The sequence below is a fragment of the Beta vulgaris genome, chromosome 7 (assembly GCF_026745355.1).
Source record: "Beta vulgaris subsp. vulgaris cultivar EL10 chromosome 7, EL10.2, whole genome shotgun sequence".
Taxonomy (NCBI): Eukaryota; Viridiplantae; Streptophyta; class Magnoliopsida; order Caryophyllales; family Amaranthaceae; genus Beta; species Beta vulgaris.
The window spans coordinates 3,044,785-3,068,537 of record NC_079208.1 but is presented as its reverse complement, the minus strand read 5'-3'; the positions used below and the strand labels follow the sequence as shown (position 1 = coordinate 3,068,537).

The 23,753-nt window shown below is 36.4% G+C and overlaps 1 protein-coding gene across 1 annotated transcript; it reads right to left on the bottom strand.

The window, feature by feature from the left end:
• Positions 1-8,809: 8,809 nt before the first annotated feature.
• On the bottom strand, positions 8,810-17,466 carry LOC104898284 (B3 domain-containing protein At2g36080). Its single transcript, XM_010685338.4, has 3 exons — positions 16,302-17,466; positions 14,798-15,057; positions 8,810-9,644 (listed from the first exon to the last, which is right to left on the bottom strand). The coding sequence occupies exons 1-3, from the start codon at positions 17,137-17,139 to the stop codon at positions 9,594-9,596; spliced, it is 1,149 nt and encodes a 382-aa protein (XP_010683640.2). The 5' UTR covers positions 17,140-17,466; the 3' UTR covers positions 8,810-9,593.
• Positions 17,467-23,753: the final 6,287 nt, after the last annotated feature.

The window sequence follows — 23,753 nt, the reverse complement described above, 5'->3', positions numbered from 1 at the left end:
AAATATTCATTCCTATAACAGAAGAAGAATATAGAAACCTTGCCCAACCTTGGGAAAATGCTTTAATTTGTAAGGTTATAAGGCGGTCCTTCTTTAGAGAATTTCTGATCCGGGAATTGCAGAAGATATGGAGCTGGGAAGGAAACCTAGCTATGACTACTCTTGGGAGAGGGTTCTACAGTATCCAGTGCCCAAGCCAACTCAAAAGATCCGAGATCATTGTTAATGGCCCATGGTTTCTGTTAGGTTGTCACATATGGACCCAATGTTGGTCAGCGGGATTCCGTCCGTCCACGGCACAGGTGACGGAAAAACCCAAGTGGGTGGCTCTCCCGGAGCTTCCCATTGAATTTTTTAACAAAAACATCCTCCAAAAGGTGGGAAATTCATTGGGGAAACTGCTCAAAATTGATGCTCATTCTCTTACGGGGGAGAAACGGAGATTCGCCGCCATATGTGTACTCATGGAAGACGACGAGATATTACCAAAAGGGGCATGGCTAGGAAAAACATTCCAACCCCTAATTTACTGTGAGGGTCCATGGTTATGTGAGGTGTGCAATAAATTCGGCCATCACACGCGTAACTGTGGTCAAGATCCAAAGAAGTGGAATCATAAAATGCAGAACCCACGACCCCAAGGTATTGATGAGGAAAAAGACAGGGGAAGTAAATGGGAAAAAGTCAATAGAAAAGAGAATGGTAAAAAGGTGAAGGAAAGTCAACAGGGGGAGGGGACCACTACCACACGTTGGACTCCTAAAAAAATTAAGGAAGTGGGGTTAAACAGAACCCAAGGAAAAGTAGAGGAAACCGTCGAAAAGGGAAAGAAAACCAATGGGGACACATCCTCGGTTTTGGGAAAGGAAAAAGAGAACTATGTTCTTGCAAACTCCTTTTCGGCGCTTCAGGAGTCAGGAGATTTGGGGGGATCCTCCCTCTCTGCTATGATAGAAGAAGCTACATCTAAAGGAGGGAAAAGTGGAACCCATGCATAACCTAGTATACCTAAAACATCCCATCAAAACCCTTCCACAAGCAAACTACAAAATTCAAAAACCAACACAAATACACCCTGTTCCCCCCAAAGAAACAATATCGAAAAAACTAAAGAAACACAAAGCTCCCAACCCAGCCATGGAACTACCAACAGAAATTTACCCATCATCACCACCACCACTCTCACCACCGTCCCCACCAAAATCACCTCCAACCCCACCACGAGTCCTACCGCTACAATACGAACACCCACTCCACTACAACAGACCGGTCCGACCGGTGATGTCGGAATTCAATCTGGGATACGCCGACTATCTGATCCCGGAGGGAGAGGAAGGGTACTTTGCAGATCTTACGTGGCAAGAAGTCAAAGCGCCAGTCCTAAACCCATACCCACCACCTGTAATTTTCCAAAAAATGATTCTGTACGTGAACTCGGATCTAGCTCCAGTGCATGTACCACAACTTCAAGACGCGAGTCACGTCCCAAAAACTATGTTAGTGTTCCTCAATTGGTTACTAGAGAAAGAGGGAGGAGTAGAGAAAGAAATAAGGGATTTGTTTCAAAATATGGGGCCGTGGCTCGACCCGGCACCCACTCTCCCTCGAACACGAACCATGGTGATGATTGTGAACAGAATGGTGACGTTACAGATTATGAGCAACACAGACGGGGTGTTGCTAGCCCGAGTGCGAAAGCCGATGAGGCAACTCGCTGTGACAGCCACCTGGGATGAGGCAAGAGGAACAAGGTACCCTCGCGAAGCCGAGGTTCTCCTCCACCCACACATACAAACGATCACAAATGTAGAAACCGGGATGGAAGTTCAGCCAGGGGAACCCGGTTACGGGGGAATAATGGCAAGGTTCCTCAACAAACCCCTACTACTAACTGATATGACGATCCTCTTTTGGAATGTAAGAGGGATTGGGAGACCCTCCTTCAAACCCAACCTGCGCCTACTTATAAACCAGCATAACCCGGATATTGTCATCCTGGTGGAAACCCGAGTGTGTCGGGAAACTACAAATAACATCCTGCAAAATATGGGTTTTGATTCCTGGCATGTGGTGGAGCCGAGGGGGTTCGCCGGAGGCATCATCCTCTTGTGGAATGCAAACAACATCAACTTTCATTACATAGGAGGAAATGCTCAAGGGGTGCATGGAGTTGTTGAGGTATGTAATACAAAGTTAACTTATGTTTTATCTGCTATTTATGCAAGCCCTTCCTTTGTAGATAGAAAATTGTTATGGCAAGATTTGATAAATATTTCGGGTGTGGTAACGAGCCCGTGGATAACTATTAGTGACTTTAATGAGATTATTAGTCAAGGAGAAAAATTTGGTGGTCAAGCGATAAAAAGAAACCGTGCTAATTTGTATGCATCTACGATGAATGAATGTAACTTGTTAGATTTGGGTTACCAAGGTCAAAAGTATACATGGTCTAATATGCGGAAAAGAGACCCAATTTTTAAGAGACTAGATAGGGGGTGGGTTAACCCGGAATGGATTACTAAATTCCCGAATTCGAACCTTTGGAATCTCCCTAGGGTGACCTCGGATCATTGCCCGATTTTAGTGCTCTTAGACAACCCGCCACCCAAAGTAGGCATTAAGCCATTTAGGTTTGAGCCAATGTGGCTCTTAGATAATTCTTTCAAGGAAAATGTAGAGAATGCGTGGCCTATGGAGGGGGGGGGGGAAATAGGAAGTATGCTCCTTGACCTTAAAGATGTGCTCATAGATTGGAATATGAATACGTTTGGGAACGTATATAAAAGAAAGCGGAAAGTCTTGGCTAGGCTCCATGGAACCCAGAAAGCTCTCCATATCAAGCCCTTCTCGAACTTCTTGTATGACCTTGAGAGGAATTTGCAAGAAGAACTGGTCCAAATATTAATGCAGGAAGAGGCCCTTTGGGCCGCTAAAAATAAAATGGACCGCTTAAGAGAGGGAGAGAGAAACACCCGATATTTCCACAGGAGTGTGATGATAAAACGTAATGCTAGCCGCATTTTCTCGCTGAGGAACGATGTAGCCCAAGATATACATGATCCAGACCAGCTTAGGTCCCATATCCAAAACTTCTTTGAAAATCTTTACTCATCAGAACAAGGGGAATGCCCTCGGTCAACAAACTTTAGCCAACAATTCATAGACATAGCTTACCCTCCCTCTGATGAAGAAATAAGGAAAGCTTTAAACCAAATGAAACCCACGAAAGCCCCGGGCCCAGATGGGTTCCACCCTATCTTCTTTCAAAAAATGTGGGACATAGTTGGTAAAGACGTCTGTCATAACATTCGATCCTGGTTCTCTCATGGCAAGGTTCCCCAGGAAATGTGTCAAGCAGTTATTTGTCTAATTCCCAAACAAAATCCCCCTGATACGGTCAAACACCTAAGGCCCATTAGTCTGTGCAACAGCTTGTACAAATTGGCAATAAAGGTCGTAGTGAATCGACTAAAACCCTTGATTCCCTACTGGATTTCACCAAACCAAAATAGCTTCATCAAGGGAAGAGGGCCTGACGTAAACATTGTAGTTGCCACTGAAATCCTCCACTCAATGAAAAAGAAGAAGGGGAAAACGGGGTGGTTTGCGCTAAAAATTGACTTAGAAAAGGCGTATGATAGGATTGAATGGAATTTCGCTAGAACCTGTCTTCAAAATCTTGACCTCAACGACTCGTCCATTAAATTCATCATGAGCTGTATAACGCAAGCCTCATCATCAATTCTCATAAATGGGCAAAAGACTGATGCGTTCAACCATACAAGGGGGCTGAGACAGGGGGATCCGATGTCCCCATACTTGTTTAATATCTGCCTAGAAACCCTATCCCATATGATCACACAAGCAACGATAGATAAGACTTGGACTCCTTTTTGGGTAGGAAAAGACAAAGTCCCGGTGTCACACCTAATGTTCGCGGATGACCTTTTGATATTTGGGAGGGTAGATGAATCAACCACTTTCACAGTCAGAGACATCCTGGAAAAATTTTGTCAGGTTTCGGGACAAAAAATCAACGAAGCCAAGAGTAGACTTATTTTTTCCCCGAATACATCCACGGAGCAAAGGACTCTGTTCCAGCAAACCCTGAACATAGAGGAGAATGAAAATTTAGGTACATACCTGGGATTACCCTTGTCCCATAGGAGACCCTCAAAGAACCAAGTTCAGTTTGTCGTTGACAAAGTAAAAGGGAAACTTGCAAACTGGAAGACGAAGTACCTGTCAAGAGCAGGTAGGCTATGCCTCATTTCCTCCACTCTTTCAACAATTCCAGCATATTATATGCAAGCCATGGCCCTCCCAGCGGCAACCCTGAAAGACCTAGATAAAGTATGCAATAACTTCTTGTGGGGGGACGTAGAAAATCAAAAAAGAATTCATCTGGTAGGAATAGAGAAAACTTTCATGCCTAAAACAATGGGTGGCCTGGGTATACGCAACCAAACTTTGATGAACAAAGCGTACATGGCAAAACTAGGGTGGAAACTATCCCAGGGGCCAGATAGTCTAGCACAAAAGTGTATAACCTCCAAGTACATTCATAGGGAATACGTTACATCATTTGCGAAGGGGTCACCAATTTGGCAAAGTGTAGGTAAAGGGTGGGACCTCCTAGTACAGAACAGTCAGTGGATCATGGGTAATGGGAAAACTATAGATTTTTGGGATGATGATTGGCTAGGAATAGGAAGTATTCGGAGTCATGTGGAAGGACCTCTACATCATTATGAACAGAAGTATAAAGTTTGTGACGTGATTGGGAGGGGAGCTTGGAATTTAGAGGCCTTGACCGTGACCTTACCGGACCACATAGTGAGTCGTATTTTGAATCTTAATCCCCCTAACCACGAAGACCAAAGTGATATTAGAGCCCAAATATACTTACAACCTGAAGGGTTCTCCCTAGCTCTAGCGTACCAAGCCCAATTCACTAGTAGTAGCAGGGATGTTTTAGGGGGGATATGGAAAATCAATACAAGCCCAAAAGTCCAAGTCATTCTATGGCTTGTGTGCCAAGATCGCCTTCCTCACAATAAAATGCTCAGAGATAGACACATTTCCCATGAAGCTCAGTGCCCGAGATGTCCGCACGATGTTGAGGATACTGACCATATACTGAGACAATGCCCAGCCACCCAAAGAATATGGGCACTAGCATCCACATCCTTTTTCACACCTTCACCTGACCTTGACTTGAATAATTGGATACACGGAAACATCAATCATAAGAGCGTCTTTAGGAACATTGAATGGCCTATATATTTCCCGTTCCTTTGCTTTGAAATTTGGAAAAGTAGAAACCATGTTATCTTTAACCCCACAAAGAATGCGCATACTCCTGAGGAGGTAGTGGCTCAGGCGTGGAGAAACGCAAAAGACTTCCTCCAAGCAACCCGTAGGCTAGAGTCAAATCAAGATAGTAATCACTCATATCGACCACCCGACCATACACCCAATACATGGACCATGCTAAATGTGGACGCCGCTTTCAAGGGCATAGCTCGGACTTGTGGCCTCGGGGGGGTGTTAAGAACGAAAGAAGGGGTTTGGATTCTAGGGTTCACAAAAACAACTTTTGCGAGGGATCCTTTAGGGGCTGAACTCCAGGGGATTCGGGAAGGCCTAACACTTGCCCTACATCATGGTTTTAAAAAACTGGTTCTCTTTTCCAATTGTATGAAGGCAGTGCAACTCATTGCCCAAGAAGTAACCCAAACTAACATTTATACTGATATTCTATGTAAATGCAGGGAGTTAGTAGGGAAGTTTGAAGGTTTCAAGATTCGACATTGCAGGCGACAGGACAACAAACTTGCAGACCAAATGGCAAAGTATTGTATGGAGCATGAAGATTCCCAAATATGTAATAGCATAGCTAGTTTTTTCATTCATCCACCTATCTATTGTGGAGAAACTTATTTGGAGGAATGTAATAGTGATAACACTAGGGCCCTGTTCGGCAACAGCTTTTGCACTAGCTTTTAGTGTTTTGACTAAGTCAAAACACTAATTGAGTGTTTGGCATGATAGAGTTTGGAGTAGTGGTTAGAGTTTGAAGTAGTGTTTAGATAGCTTTTGGCAAACGTCATAATTTATAGCGTTGGAAGAGGAAAAGTAGCGTTCTCTTTTTTTTTCTTTTTTTTCTTTTTTTTTTTTTGAAAAATTACAAAAAATTCCTAATCTCATCTTCATTCTTGCTCTGCCTCCATCGAAATCTAGCACAGTTCAATGAATGTTGAGGAATATCCATATTTTTCTTGCAATAATTATTTTTAATCGAACATCATCACCAATATGAACTGAAGGTGTTTAAGCGGTCATGTCTGCTTCAAAACTTCTCGAATTCGTCAACGGCAGCCCGGCAGGTCGGCAGCGGAGGTTCTGGTTGTGGTGGTGGTTGAGGCAGCCGTTTCAGCTATTAACGAAGGAGATGACATGGTGGTTGCAGGTTGTTAATGGTGCCTCTAAAGGAACTGAGAGAGAGGGGAAGAGAAATAGGCGAAAGATGAGGAGAAATGCATGCCTGGCATTTTTAGCTTACCATTAGACTTAAGTATCTTGAGCCCTTCTACTTTATGGCATGTTACATGATGAGTTTCATTTTAAAAACATGTGAGAGACCTAGAGTGGATTCCATGAATTATTATACTTGTTTAGTTGTATTGAGAAGCTAAATTTGATACCTATATTGTGGTGATTGTATGTGTAATTAGTAGTTGTATAATTTTGTTCTCTGATGTATCTAGATCTTGGGCTGGATAAAGTATAACTTTCTTGACATTGAATAAGCTAATAAAGTTTAATCATTTTGATCTTAATATAAACATTGAATAAAATTTATCTAGTATAAAAAGAAAGTAACGCATTGTGCATGTTCATAATATCGTACGATAATTATTTATGTTATTGAAATTAATATTATAATGACAATCTCTACATCTACTTTTACCAAACACATATATTTTAAACAGCTACTTTCATAGTTAAAAGCTGACAGCTACTAGCACACTGCTAACAGCTACTCGAACAGCCAACAACTACTCTTACAGCTACTTTTGCCGAACAGGCCCTAGGCCTGACTCTATGGAGTTGCTTGACACTTTGATTTAATTAATGCATCCCTTATTTCGCCAAAAAAAACTACATAAATACCTAGAGTTACATACTTCTTGAAGGTCTATGAACTCATATATGACATGCACAACGAAACAAGCATGAAGCAAGTTTCCTCGTCGCTATGCAAAAATAACCAACAGCTTATGACGCCTATTAGTGATGACCCCCCATCTAAATCGTTAGTTTATATATACCTATACACATCTTCTCTTAAGAAACAATTCATGACCCAATAAAAGAGAAAATTCATTTTACAATAAACAAATAAGGTAAGACATATAACATAGCAAAAAACTTAAATGGATTGAGTTATTATGGACCGAAAACCATATGAAATAATCAGATTTCATTTGATATAGTAGTCCGTCTTTGTTTTGAAATAGATAACTTTTGTATGATAAAGTCACCTTTTATATATATAGTTTTTATATGATATACTCAGCCAATTTTCTAATATATACATGTTCAGTTTTCATATACTTATAGTTGATCTTTTTTATTATAGGATTAATTTTTATGTGACAAAGTAAATTTATTAGATGCACAATAAATTATTGTAAACTCATTCCACCCAAAACATTTTTGAAAATATAAGTATCAACCTGAACAATCTCAATTCCATACCAAAGCACTTTCTATGAATGACCCATCATACCCTTATCTACTTCATTTGGGGAAACTATAGAATAATATCCACCTAACTGGCCCTACTACTTGTCGTTAAAGATGGCAACCCAGTCCAAATCCGACCCAAGTCCACTCTGACTCGAAGGAAAAAATTCGAGTCGATTCCCACAAAAAAGTAATTCGACTACGACTCTGTTTAAAAAGTCCGACTCCGAGTCGGAGGATGGTCGGAGTCGGATCTCAAAAAATAATCCGACATTCGAATCCTACTCCGACTTTGAGTCAACCAATCCTTTTTTCCTGTTTATGTTAATGTATTATTTATGTATAACCTGACTTTGACTTTCAGCAAATTATATTATATATAATTTTCCCATTGAAGAAATGATTGTTTTAATATTTAGATTATTTATAATATATAAGATTTCCATATGATTATTAGAATAAAATGTAATGATTAGACTATTGTATAATAGAAGACTATTCTATTTATAAAAAATGGGCAGAAAAATAAGTCAGATCGAGTTCGGAGTCAGATGCTCGGATTTTAAGTCGGATCAAAGTCGGAGTCGGATGTCCGACTTTGAAATCGAATCGGATTCGAATTTTCGGAGTCGGATATCGTAGTCGGACTCGAATTTAAAATCCAACTTCTTATAGGGTCGAAATCGGATTATATAATACTTCGTTTCAAATCTAACTCGTTACCATCCCATCCCTACTTATCGTTCCTAACAACATATACTAAATCTCTTGTAATAGAAAACCAAATAAATCTTTTGCTTATTTTCGTAACTAATCACTAACATAGATTTTTCTTATTGAAAGGACGTATAGACTAATTTAAGCAATGTTAAGTGGCGTATTAACTAGTAAGATAAACACAATTACGAGTTCATTATGGTTACGTTCTTTACCAACGTCTAATCATTACAACCCAAACTAAAAGTGCATCCATATCGTTGAGTAAAACACATGACAATCATTACTATCATCATAGTAGTAAGTAGTAACCCAAACAATACACCTATTTACACAAAAGTTCCTTCTTGCAAATATTCATTTCAACAATTCTTAAATCTTTCCAAGAAATATCATAACCTTTTTAATAAAAAAAAAAATAAAGCATGAAAAAAAAAAATTAAACAAGACCAAAATAAATCTACAAGTAAACTTAGAATTCTCACTAGATAAGGTTAGCCTCAAATATATTTTTTTTTTCTTTTTTCTTTATTATCCTCCCTGAGTAGAAAAATCTTCACTTCTTCAGGCAATGGATAAATTGGAAGATAGTAACCCAAAATGCCACGTGTTTGAAATGGGCAATTTGTACTTAGCACATAGCAGTTGCCATTTTCTTTGTCATAAAAATGGGACCCACTTTTCAAATGCCATACCTTCTTCTTCACTTGTGTTGTCAAAATCTCCTCCATTCCTTTGGTTTTTGAGACACTCTTCATCTTCTTCTTCTTGTTGTTATACTAAAGATTTATAGTACTTTCTCCGTAAGTAAAGAATACAACCATCGGATATTTTATACCTGACAAATAACACTCAATTGTTGCGTTCTTTTTGTTACGGAGAACGTATTATAACATCAACATGCATGTTATAAGGAGAGAATATGCCTCAATTTTAGGGATTTTCTCTCCTTTTTTTACCTTCCAAAAAAACAGATGTAACAGTAAAAAAACATTTCTTCTTCTTCTTTCTTATGATATCCTCCAAATTTTTATTGTATTTTGGATTTTACTTGTGTAAACTTTGACCTCATGCAAGTTGCTTCAAAGTTCAAATAGAGGGCACATGTCACATCCTTGTAAATCTTATCTTAGCCGATTTCTCATTTGGTTGACATCTTGTGGGAAATTCATGTCCTGTTACACCCACATCGTGCAATTATTAGTGTTTAGGGTAAAAGAGTAAATTACAAATGAATAAACTATATTGTTACGCATATTTATTTGTGGAAATTTTTAATGGTATATCAACAGAGTGAAGCATAACATTTTGTCTTTCCAAAAGTTGTAGCAGATCAAATCAAGGAATCAAATTTCAAGTTAATACACCACTTGTAAGGATATTCACCACTCTTAATTTTCAAACATATAAAGTCATGCATGTGCCAAACAAATTCTTATTGGTCCATGAAAAATAATTAGTGCATCTCACATTGGTGAAATTTCAACTATGATGTAGTCTTTTCTATGGGAAGTAACAGTCTAGGGAAATATTATCACATTTTCTAATATAAAAACAATTTGTGTATATAATTATAAAACTCGTATATTCCCAATCAAAATATTCACCCATTATATATAGTTGATGTCCGCGCGTTAGTTGGTATACTAATTACTCAAATATTTCCTCCGTTTCGTTTTAAATGCAACAAAAGGGTATTTTTTGTGAAAACGAAACGGAGAAAATATTAATCTAAGATTCGGGATTGAATTTTTTCTATATAATTTGCCCTAATCTCCTTTATAGCTCTACATACAAAAAAAAAATAAAAGGGGATTTCAGTAAAATTATGGGGAATTCTTAATAGACTATTATAATGTCAATCACAATCCATTCCAAAAGAAGAGCACTAGCTTTTTCTTTAACAAACAAGCTTATATACTTATATCCTTGAAAAATTTACAAGGAAAAAAAAGAGTACTAGATTGAATTTTCTTGTGAAATATGTTCACAAGCAAAGATTTATCGAATCAAAAAGAGATATAAGAACGAGTATAATATTTTTTACCCCGAAATAGAGAATCCGAACTAAAAAGACCTAATATCTATATAAGGTATCTTAACCAGGAGATTAGGGTTCATAAGACAATTAGCAAACTCCCAAGAGAAAAGGATTGCATATAAAGCAGAAGCGTGGAAAATTCACACAAAAAGTACAAAGATGTTGGGAGCAATATGGTGTTTTTATTAGGTGTTAAAGTGACATATCAACAGAACAAGCCCAAAGAAAAATACAGGTATGGAATCATGTATAACCTACCCAGATGTAGCCTAGTGGACCACCAGGACCAAGATGCTATACAATTTATTCATTCAGTAACCTATACACTAACTGTACGTATGATTAATGGTCATAAATAATGGTAATAGTAATGAACTACAATGTAAATGTGTAAAAAAGTTATCACATCAATGACCATAGAAATAAAACTTTATCACAAAACATGAATTTTCTTTATAAAATTCTATTACCACTCAATATCACCTTGGAATGAAATAGCATTACACCAGATAATAACGACGTATTTGAACATAAATTTACACTATAATACATTACCATTTCGACCATTTTTAACCTCTTACCAAACAAACGGTAAGCTTTAACTATATAATTGCTGAAAACATTTACGACCCAAATATTGTCTCTTGATAAAACCTTCTTATATAAAAATATAGAAGTAGTATTTCATTAATTATGTAATAAACCCCACAAAATAGTAGACTACTAGGGGCCAGCTATGTACATTCGTGGTCCATGGCTAAGCTGTACAAAGAGGCACATGATTATGTAACCCAAACCTTTCCATTGGTACGCGTGAATATATATTGTCAACACTACCACCTTATTCTTTGGAGTTTCACATGCTTACAAAACCAATCTTCATTTCCCCACCTCAATTGCAACTAAACAAAAGTTTTTTTTTTTATCTTACTAGTATTATATATATTTCCTTCCACCAAGGGAAATGAAGTAAGTCATTATAATTAGGCCCATCATCTAGAAATATGACAACTTGATGCAAAAATATCACCTGGGATGTCATGCTAGTGTAACTTCTCAGAAACAACTCCAATTTGGTCCACTTAAAACTTTATTTTTTACCATTTGTCCTTTTAACTTCATTTACATTCTTATACATTAATATCTCTAAAAAAGCAAAAAAAAAAAAAATGTTTATGATTATTATTAGAATGATATTGTATGTAAAAGGATATATGGACTTTTTCTAGTCGTAGTCCTGTATTGTAAACACTATACATATTAAATGTTAGGATTTACCTAATTAGATTAACACAATTATTCTCCACACTTATACAAGCCTACGACTAGTAAAAGTCCATACTATTCTTTTACATACAATATTACTCAATAATTATACTTCAATTGATAATACTTAGGGATTACAAAACATTCTCGTTTTTCACCATACAAAAATATATTTCATGTTTAATAAGTTAATAAGTTATAATACCTCATTAAATTAAGATCGATAGAATTAAACCCGGTTGTTTTAGATTTATTTTCAGTTTAATTCAATTCAGTTACTCTCTGTATTTCAGCTTCTCTCATTTCAATTCAATTTCTCTCATTCTAAAAGAACACAACCTACATTCAAGTAAAAAGAACGCACGCATCCTATTGATTCAATCCACCTCCTCAAGACCTCAACAATAAATGTAGCATCCACATCCATGGTGGAAAATGTACTACAAGGAAAGCCAAATCTCTAAAAATTATCCCACCTATCTAAGAAACCCCACTCCCATCCAATCCTAATCTTGTAATCTAACAATGCTCCTGTAAAATGAGGCCAAGCCCCACATATCCTGACCACTTTCCCCCCATCTTTTGAAAATGACACCAATTCTCCCTCTTCTTAATTCCATTCTATCACGTAGGAAACTCATACACGGCAGATATAATTGACACTTTTTCAAGTCCAACCCAATGACTCATAAATTCATCATAAAAAACCTCCCAAAACAAAAACAATAACACATACATCAACAAATAAAACTACAATTTTTCTTTGGGTTTAATAGTCTTTTGGTCTGCAGGTTTCTTTTAGCACTAGTTGTATTCAAACTTGAAAGCCTCTCCTTTCTCAAACATTTGTTGCAAAATTCTCCTCGTTCAACGTGATAGCTCACCGTCCTTGACCCCTCTTTTCCCACCACTCAGCTGCCCATCTTATTCTATTCTCTTCTTTTTCTCTTTTCTCTCTTACTCAAGTCCAAGATACCTCCACGACACATATCTTTAAACATTAACATCTCGACTACGTAACAAAATTATGCGTTATCAGATAAAAATAAACTATATTACAAACAAAACTACACTAACAAAATAGACTTCGTCACATCAAAGTTGAAATTTCAGACGTCTAAAGGTCTTTGAATGCCTAGATCTCCTCCAACTTCTACGTCATTAAATGAACATTTTTAAAAACTTGATAATTATTTCAAATCGATTCATTTTATTTCAGTTACAGTTACTTTCAACAGTTCGATTTTTCTTAATTCAATTCAGTTTAATTTCTATCAGTCGAAAATAACGGGACCTTACATAAATATTATTAAAAAATAGTAATGATAGACTTAGAGAGTAAAAGTCAGTGTAACAAGAAGTTTGATATTGAAAAAAAGAAGACAAGTAAAATAAAGAATTTGGTCTGCAAAACAAGACAGTGACAAAACCTCGTGCTAATGATAATAGTCCTAATCCATCACGTATTCACGTTGGAGATTACTAGTTGCATGTAAGTCTATCATTTTCAATGGGACCTAAATTTCAACCCACACTACTAGTCTACTATTATCTCTTTCTGCACTTCACTGTGATCAAAGAGATATTCTGCAGTATTAATTATATCATAACCACCTGATTACTTAATTATTAACATGCCATAATCTTCCATATGCCCCCCAAAACACGAGGTACACGTATTTTCAACAAAATCACAAAACACCCTTACTCCTTATCTGCACAACAGGTGTTATTTTGGATTTCTTACGTACACCTAACACTATTATACTATAATCACAGAAATACTAGTCTGTAATTAATACTCAATATAGTATCATATCAATATTAGCATTTCTTACTATTGTCTCCATGATTATTAGATGACTTTTATCTTTATATGAAGCATCAATCATCTCAATTATTTGAGATACAGCTCCGTTCTTTTTCACTAGGAAACTGAACGGTAAAAAATACTGAATTTAGGGTCTGTTTTCCCCAACTTATTTTCAGTTCAGTTCAATTCAATTCAGTCGTCTTATGTCGAAGAGAATAGACCCTTAACTGAAATAAAATGAAAATAAGTTCAAAAAAAATCCTAAATAACTATATAAAATGTTCAAATTTAGATGTAATATACTCATCGGTTTCAAAATATAATATCCTTTCTTACAATCATAATACTTTCTACGTCCATTTTGATTTAATTAGACCACATTTCAACTCATTTTTACTCTATTACTTAACTTTGATATCATATTACCTTATACTATCTATAATTGCATAAAAAAATCTAAACGACGATATTATACGAATAATCCTTCACTATGTGCCTACAGCAAAATGTGTAATGTACTTTGAGACAAAACGGGTACAATAATTTGATAATATTTACATATATACAATGTGACATTTTTTTTAGGTGAGACGATATTACCTAAGACTTGATTGATTTAGAATGTAACATTTTTAATAGAATAATAAAAGATAACCCAATGCTTAAGATTTTTATTTTCCTAAAATATTGCTCTTTAAAATAACCCTAAACTCTAAATAACACTTCAAGGATTCCGATCTCTCTCGTTACCGATTGATCTTCAAACCGACTTTTTATTTCTATTAACGAATTAAATTAAGCTTATTGGTGCATCAAATAATATAGAATAACATAGAGATCTCCTTGTAAATCATACTATAATAAAGTTATTTAGAAAACCTGTCAAATTTAGAGGGTTACCATAAATGATATCACTTATTATTATTGACCTCCCGGTTTTCTAGAGATATTATGTAGACTTTGCAGAGATAATATATGAAGACAGCAAGACACAACATCAGTCTTAAGAATACTCATACAATAAACAAGTCAGAAATACATCCCCTAATGCACAGTATTAGTGTAACCTGTACATTAAACTATACGATTTTGATTTTGTCTCATTAGAGGGAGCAAATAATTAGGGATTTGGGTAAATACATATTAAGGAAGATTCCAAGTAATTAACAAACAAACTTAACTCAAAATAATTAAAGAAAGCAACTAACCATGTGATTGTTGTAATTGTTGTTAGGAGGATAACCCACGTAGTCAAAGTAATTATAGGCGACAGGATTTACGCCGAAACCTGAACCTGACCCAACCTGACCTTGACCTTGGCTTGATAAAGATGACCCATCTGATGTTTGAGGTTCCTCAATATCTTCCTCTTCTTCTTCTATTTGACATTCCAAATTTACCCCAAATAATCTCACTCTTTTTGAATTACCACCCCCTGATTTCCTTCCTTTTTGCCTAACTTCTGTCCCTACATAATCATCATTAAACAACTAGTATTAATTATTTTATTGCTTAACTAACTTTATAAACATTTAATATCATTTCATAATTGTGTAACTCGATTTAATCGATTATTTTATGTCATCCCACGTGCTTGTTCGTTTTTTCTTTTAACATACTTGTCAATATAAATTAGTTAGACCGACTTAAGTTTAGGTTTAGTCATAATTTTGACTCATACTTGCAACTTTTCAGATAGAGATCCAAAATAATATTTTCTCACTACTACTCGGATATATTCGTATATACAGTTGGACCACATGACAATACAACCCGAACACATTTCTTACAAGCGAATTTTTATTCGAAAAAATAGGCACATGACAATCACGCGCGAAACCAAAGGACACTTGAGAAGCTGAAATGAAGCACATTTTTCTCCCAAGTAATTGGAAGGTGTCAGTCACGCACTCCAATGAGCGTTACCGTACATTTATAGAAAATCATATGAAATTGCGTTTTCCATTTTATTAAAAGTTGTGAAACGAATTTATTTATTTATTTTTCTAATTAGATGTGAAACGAATTTGTTGGACATAGTATATATATTTTCAAGGAAAGAAATCTTAGATTTTCTTGGGAAAAAAACGGAAACAAAAGAAACAAAAACAAGGGAACAAGAAACAAAAGGAGGCGAAACACTTAAGTTTATAATGAGTTGACAACTGCGAGACGATAGGTTTCTTGTTCGGTTCTTCTCCCTACATTTTCTCTCTCCTCTTTTTAATTAAATCCTTAATTTAAAAAAATACTTCCTCCCCTCCAAAATAAACAAAATAGTAAAAGAAATCGGAGAATTTCTTTTAGAGCAGTGTTTCACTTATTTCAGAATTCGCAAAACTTTTATTTTTTACACGAAAGCTTTAAGACAAAAATAAAATAAAAATCCTTTTACTTTTTGTAACAAATTAATATTACCCATTTATTGAAGTTATTAAATGGTAAAATAAATAAATATATTTTTTACTTAGAGCTTGTTTGATTAACCTTAAAATGTATTGCAAATTAGAATTCTTGATAAGTAAATATATGTGTTGGTGTTTGGTTAGCACCTAAGGTAAGTAGACATTTCCATAAAAAATAGAATTTCCAATATTCAACCAAATAAAAAATTATATTTCCTCGGATAAAATTTCATGAATAATGCAAATTCATGTAAAGTTATACTTCGCAACTTCAACGAAGCGAGTCCAAATTTGGGAGGGTGGTTACCTGCATGAAGACAGTCAGGTCGGTAAGACGGAAAGGAAGCAATCTGATGATGATGGGGACCACCATTAAACCCTTGAGACTGCACAACACCATAATTCTGATGATTATTATTATTATTATTATGATTAAATTGAACCGGAGCAGGTGGACCGGGATTATGAACCGGAGGGGAGCCACGTCGACGCCAACCAATAAAAAAACGGTCAGACTCAAACCGATGACGGTCAAACAAAACAACATCACCGGCATCAAGTTTCTTCTCTTTAACATACCGACTCCAACCTTTAGTCAACACATAACTTTGACTACTATTCCAATAAGAGTATCGAAACTTCCAGCACTTTCCAGACTCATCTTCAAACCCTAACAAAACCCCACCACCACCTCCACCACCACCACCGGATTTATCGCCGCCGACAACGGTGGCAGATGCATCTGATGTGGTGTTACTATTAGCGAGAGGGAAGTATTTCTCTGCGTGTTGTTTTGGGATAACAAGACGGTTAAGTTTTCCGACATCGCTTGGTGTTAATGGTTTTTCAAACATGTATTCTCTATCAAATGATGAAGTTGAAGATGTTGTTTCGGAACGGTCAACCACATTGGTGGTTATTGTGGTGGTGTTATTATTGTTGTTGTTATTATTAGAAGAGCTGTTGTCGGATTCGACGTCATGTGATGAGGAGAGAGATAGAGAGGAATGGTAATTAAAGAATGGTAAGGATTTTTGATGGGTATGATAAGATTGTTGTTGTTGTTGTTGTTGTTGTTGGTCCATTGAAGTTGGGGTGTACCAAAGTGTATCTGAAGAAGGGAGATTTAAGGAGAAATGGCTCATTTGGAAAATAAAAGAAAGGAAATGTTTGTGTTTTTTTTTTTGGGATGGAGTGAGTATGATTTTAAGTTTGATGATGTTGTGAGTGAAGGGAGTATTTTTTTGTGGGATGAGAAAGGAGAATATATGAAGGGGAGAGGGAGGGGCGGGGGGAAGGGGGGTAAAAAAAATAAAAGTTAAGGTGTGGACTGTGGAGAGAGAAAGAGAGGAGAATTTTTAAGATTTTTGCGTGATCAACTCAAATCCTCCCTTTTTAGATTTTTTTTTATATATATATTTTTTTTAAAGGATATATTATATATTTTTATTTTTCTATACTTGCTAGTAACTTTAGTTTTTGTCAGTGTACTTGTATGAGAATTTTAATTTTTTTTTTCCCTAGGTTGTTAAGAAGATTTTTTTTTTTTGTATTTTGAAATGATATAGTTTATTTTTAAATGATATAGGACATGTTATCTCCAGCTTATTTTCTGTTCAGTTCAATTTTGGACAATATTTTTACTCTCACATTTCACTATTCATTTTAGTTCAGTTCATTTCACTATTCATTTCAGTTCAATTCAGTTCATTTCAATTCAGCTCAGTTCAATTCAGTTCAGTTCAGTTTATTTCCATTCAATTCAGTTCAGCTGTTGTATGCCGAAGAGAACAGGCCCATAGTGTGTTTAAACATGATGTTGTTTTGCTGTTTTTTTGCCATAATAGTGTTGCATGATATAGTGTATATGAATATGATATAGTTTAATTTGTTTCGACATGATATAGTGTATTTTGAAATGATATAGCATTTTGCTGTGTTTTTTTTGGCATGATAGTGTTGCACGATGTAGTGTGTTTTGACATGATATAGTGTATGTTTGTTTTGAACAATTATTTTTGTATTATTGAAGAGAGAAAATCACAGGTTTTGGAAAGTGGGAGTGAGTAGTTTGTAGCGGGTCACGTGCCTGAGCCTGGTGCACAGTATTTTTAATGTGAACCGGGTCCACGCAAGTTGAATTGCGAGGGTTAATTAGCATAAACGAGATTACTATAATTAATCATACATATATGAGTTTATTGATGAGAAGATTGAAATGAGGTTGCACGTAATACATATATTTATTGAGAAACAAATAGATAAATTCATGAGCTTGTCTTGTAAGAGACCGCCTATTTTTAAATTAAAATTAGGCAATGGTAAACCCAATATTAAAAAGAGAATAAACTCAATAGTGACTAGATTAATTTCTTTCAGTAACTAGATTAATCCATTTAGTGAATAGGTCTACTTTTATACTCCCTCCGTCCCAAAATATAGTTCCCATTTTCATTTTGGGTGTCCCAAAATATAGTTCCCATTTCCATATTTAGTTTCACATTTTTCCGTAATTTGTCTAGAAAAACCGTGTCCCATCATTTATTTGCTTCTTGAAATTTGTTTTTTCCTTTGTTTATTCAACCAAAATGTTACAATTAATGCTCTTTCACCAATTATTCTCCACTCTCTCTCTCTCAAAATCATCTTTTCCCATACAACATTTATTTAAATAAACAAAAAATCTTTGATACCCCTCTTAGATTCTACTTGCATAAATTACCATGAAAAAAGGGAAATGGGAACTATATTTTGGGACGGAGGGAGTATTAAAATTAGACCGTCTCTTTTAATAATTTTTGTAAATTCATAATGCAACATTATCTTTTGAGGGTGTGATGCATCATAGGAAATCCATATCAATTAACTTCTTATAAGGTTTCACTTAAAATGTAATTTAGCATACTAATTGTCAAACATGTGAAATAGACACTACCAAAAAATACAAATTGAACAATTAGTTAAAAATAGAGAGATTGTATATAGTTTCTATTTGGGAGGCATTTGGTTTTTATGATTGGAATAGAATAATACGTATGAAAATGAGAGCCTAACAAGCATATATAGATGATTGGAACTCCTTTTCTAGTTGTTTGTTCACTCATGGATTAACGGTTCATTACTAAGGGGGTATATGGGGACCTTAATCCATAAGGTGTGTGTGGATATGAAATTCCAGATTTTTTGGAGAATGAAGTTTTCATTTTTACCCAAGCTACAACATCCAAACAACCTTCCATTTTCATAGTATCACATCCCTAAACCTTCAACTAAATACCCACAATAATATTTTTTATAATACTCTTTCAATTTTCAATTTTTTTATTTCAAATGCTCCGTTTTTTAAAAAAAACGTAGCATTATTTGTGATGTAATAACAAAAGAGCTTTTTTTCACTAGTGTAAGGTGGATTTTTCCATTTATACTTTTGCGATCTCTAGCTCTCACATTAGGCCATTAATATCTTATGTAAGGGGGCGATTGGTTTGAGGTTTTTAGGAAAGGGTAAGGGAAACAAATAGGTTGATTCCCTTACTTGTTGTTTGTTAGCACATTTTAATCATTCCCTTTACCCTTCCCTTTCCCCCAAACTCCTCTACTTCCATTACCCCCCCCCCCCCCCCAAGGTTTCACTTACCCTTTCTCTCCTCTACTCCATGGTCACTTTGACTAATGATTGACCACCACCCAACCACTAGAACAACCATCCCAACCACTAAACCACCACCCCAACCACCGCCCCACTATCCCAGCCACCGACACCACCTCTCATCGCCACCCTCACCACCAAAACCACGCCCACCGCCGACAATGGCCCCACGCCAACCACCTGCCGGAGCTTCACCCACCCCCAAACCCGAAAACACCACCACCGCACTCGAAAACCCACCCCCATTCCCGAAAACACCACCACCGCACCCCAAAACACCACCACCGCACCCCAAAACACCACCACCGCATCCAAAAAGCCATCCATATTCTCGAAAACCCACTACCACTACCAAACCCGAAAACCCACCCACTACCCTAAACCAAAATCAAACGCCGAAGGAGAAGGGGGTGGGGGCAGCAGCAACAACAACACCGAAGGAAGGAGAAGGGGGTGGGGGCAGCAACGCCAAAAGAAGAAGGCGGTGAGGGAGGCGCCGTTGAAAGGAGATGACGGTGGTGGGGGAGGGGCCGCCGAAAGAAGGGATGGGGTGGCTACAAAGTGATTTTATTTTGAAGTAAAAGTGGGGTGGTGGTGCTGGTGGAGGAGGAGAGATGGTGATATAATAAGGTTTTCCTTAGATGTCTTAAACAAACAACATAGTAAATCTAAGGGTTTGCCTTTCCATTCTCCTTGTTTCCGTTTCTTAAACCCTTACCCTTTCCCCTTTGTGAACCAAACGCCCCCTAAGTGCTAATAATTTAAGGAAAAATGAATTTTTTGAAAGTACACATAGAGACAAATGTAACAAAATATATTTCACATTTAAAAAATCAAGTGGAAAAACTAATATAAAAAATACGGGGGAGTACTTGGTTACTTGGAAAAACTCTTACCTTAGTCTTAGTATCTGTTGTGAACTTATTTTAGCTTATATCAGAAAAAATAAGATCTTATATAAAGATCAGATAGATAAGATAAAATAAGATGTTAGACACACACAATAAACGATCTTATAAGATAGATAAGATAAGATCAAATAAGATAAGATAAACTTCACTAGGGGCACGCACTTTAGGGCGAGTTTTTTCTTACTGCAAATTTGACTGGTTATACATGTGCGAGGCCAGTTCAGTAGGGTCCTTCATCCTATCAACTTAAAAAAAAATGGTTTTTTTTACTATATCCTTGACAAAAAAATTTTTGCACCGTATACCTCGCATGTTTCTAAATTCACCATATACCCTTTACTTTTCAAAAAATACATCAACTTGCCCTTAATGACTGACAACGTTAATCTTCGTTATTCATTAACCCCCTAATCCCCCTAACCTTAATTAGCTAGTCCAAATCTAAGTCAAACCCCAACTCTAACTCCGTAATCTAATTTCCTAAACCTAACCACCCCTTTCCCTTTTCCCCCCACCGCTTCACCAACCCAACAACCCTTCCCCACCACTCCGACCCTAGCACCCCCCCCCCGGGCAAAAACGCATCCCCTACCCCATGCTCTCGCTGCACCCTCGCACAGCAGTCGCGACACCAACTCCCTCACTGCCGGCAGCCTCCATCGAAACCCGTCCACAGTCGCGTAGCTTTTCCCCCTACTGCTTCGCCTTTCTCCCTCGCGCACTACTCTCCCTTCTCTCGTTGCTCCTCCTTCGTTCGTCTCCACAGTCGTTGGTCCTCCCTCGCTCGTTCCCACAGTCTGGTTCGCCTAAACCGTTTGTCTTTAAGCTCCAATCGTTTAGAGGGATGTTGTGTTGCGAGAGAAGTGGATGGAGGTTAGGGGACTGCGGGGGAAGGGGGTGAACGGGGGAGGGAAGGGGAGAGGGGTTAGCGGGGGAAGGGGAGGGGCATCGACTGTAGGTGGGGAAGGGGGGCTTCGAGGGTGGTGGTGGTGATGAGGGGGAGGGAAGGCTGGAGTGGGGCAGGGGTGGTTTGGGGTGGTTAGGGTTAAGGTATTAGATTAGGATTAGGAGAGGATTAGGGCCTAATGACAAACGGAAGTCTAGCTAACACCGTTAGTCAAAAGGTAGTTTGATGTATTTTTCGAAAAATGAGGGGTATATGATAAATTTGGAAAAGTGAAAGGGTATACGGTGCAAAAAAAAATTCAGAGGTATATGGTGAAAAACCCGAAAAAAAGTGCCAACAATTTCAATATCTTTCTTTTTGGTATGTAACGAAAGCAAGTTTAGCCGAGGGTCGACTTAAGGATAGGAAATGGGTAAGGAAATCCGACCCAAGATGTCAATTGAACTTCTATAGTTCTATCTTGTTTAATTTAGATAAATCTTTTCTTTTTTTCCTTTTAAACAAAAAGATATAGTACTATAGAATTGAGATAGTCTTTTCAAATATGAAAGCTAACTGTCTATCTAGAAAATTATATAGAAAAAAATGAATTGTTCAATGTGTACATAAGTCATGTCGATTAACAAAAGTAAAATTAGCTTGCAACAAGATTTGAAACCATAACCTCTTGCTATTATTCTAACACAATTACCATTTCAACCAATTTCTAATCATGCTTTTAAATGTCCACATTATTATATTTGTACCTTTCAAATGTTGAGTTTTCCTTAATATATTTTAATAGGAATGGAAAAAAAATACATATCAAGTTCGAAAGACCGTGGGTGGATTATTGAATGTGCTATGGATGTTCTGCAATGGATTTGTCAGATTTTGGGGACATTTATATGATAAGAGGATAGATTATTACAGAAGTTATAGTAATATAAAGAGACGAATACCTTCATCACTGGCCAAATCTATCATCTAGGTTTCTCTACTGCTTTTATGGATTTTATAGCAATGCCCAAACACTGAACCAAACTAATTCTAGAGATCCTACTATTACAAATGATTATTATTCAAGAGTCTTCAGATTAGACAGGTTATTGTTTGACTTTTTAAACATATATTATTAGAACACTAATCTTTGTTATATTTAGACTTTTGAGTTGTAGGTCGGCATTTCTAGAGAACTTTTGATGAAGTTTCAATTGTTTAATAGTGTTTGGCAAGTGTTTTTAGGTTTGATGTGATGTGGATATAGGTGGCCAAGATGGATAGTGAGTGGATACCGGATTTCGTGTAGGCAAATGTGGATTTAGGTCTATGTAAGCAGACGGGTATAAATTGTGTAATGAATTCCGGACAACAATTAACAAGAAAATAATACGAGTTTTAAAAAAAACATGTCAAATACAATTTAACGTCGAAAAACTAGTTACAAACTTGAACATGAAATAAGTACCAAAGGTCCAAAACTTTTATTAATCAATCAAAATATATTAGAGAACCTCACTTATACATACTTATCATCTCTCCCTCAACAATTCTAATCAAGAAACCTAAAGGTATATGTAACATCTCAACATGTTTGAGTGCCAAACTGCCAATGTGTTGAAAGAGTCAAGACCTAAGATGTCTTTATATAGTACAAAAGTCCTCTACCCTTTATTTTCCAAACAATGCTTAACTAGGAGCATAACTCTCCTAGCCCACTATTTCTATTCCAATTTATTTCACTTTGTGTTTATAACTAGGAGGAGTGTCTTGTTTGTCCCTCTTACTTTGCTTACGAGCTTCACAATGCTTAATTTGAAATCCATCACGTGTTTCGGACCTCACTTTCACATTGGAGTTTGGGATTGCAAAAAAATAAAAAAAATCATGAATTTTTTTAATGTTGTCTATGTTTGGAAAACGGATAGGTTGTAAGTACATATTAAAGTTTTAGGTGGATATAAGCTTGTGTAAAAGATAATCATGTCTATCGATGTATCATCATATCTCCGAAAACCGAAATACATAAGTTCCAAAAAGGTTTTTTGGTTATACAAAAGTAATCGTAACCAAAGAAAGACTTCAATTATACATAAATAATTTTATCTTTGTTGTTTGGAGAGAGACAAAGTATCAATGTAAACGGGATTTGATCCCAAGTTATTTTAATCAAGGAGAAATGGCTAACTAAAATAGAGTTTTTAAAAATACACATCGTAATTAGACACTATGTTGAGAATAGGGTGTCCTAACTTCTTATAATGTACCAAAAAAATGGTGCAATAAGATATTGGTATTACCCTCCTCCAAGAT

Bases quoted from the DNA above. Each gene is read 5' to 3' on its own strand.
- LOC104898284 (XM_010685338.4), bottom strand. From the start codon at position 17,139: ATGAGCCATTTCTCCTTAAATCTCCCTTCTTCAGATACACTTTGGTAC. The intron at 15,058-16,301 runs GTAACCACCCTC...ATGATTATGTAG, and splicing joins ACCTGACTGTCTTCATGCAG to GGACAGAAGTTAGGCAAAAA. The intron at 9,645-14,797 runs GTTAGTTGCTTT...TGGGTGTAACAG, and splicing joins ACAATTACAACAATCACATG to GACATGAATTTCCCACAAGA.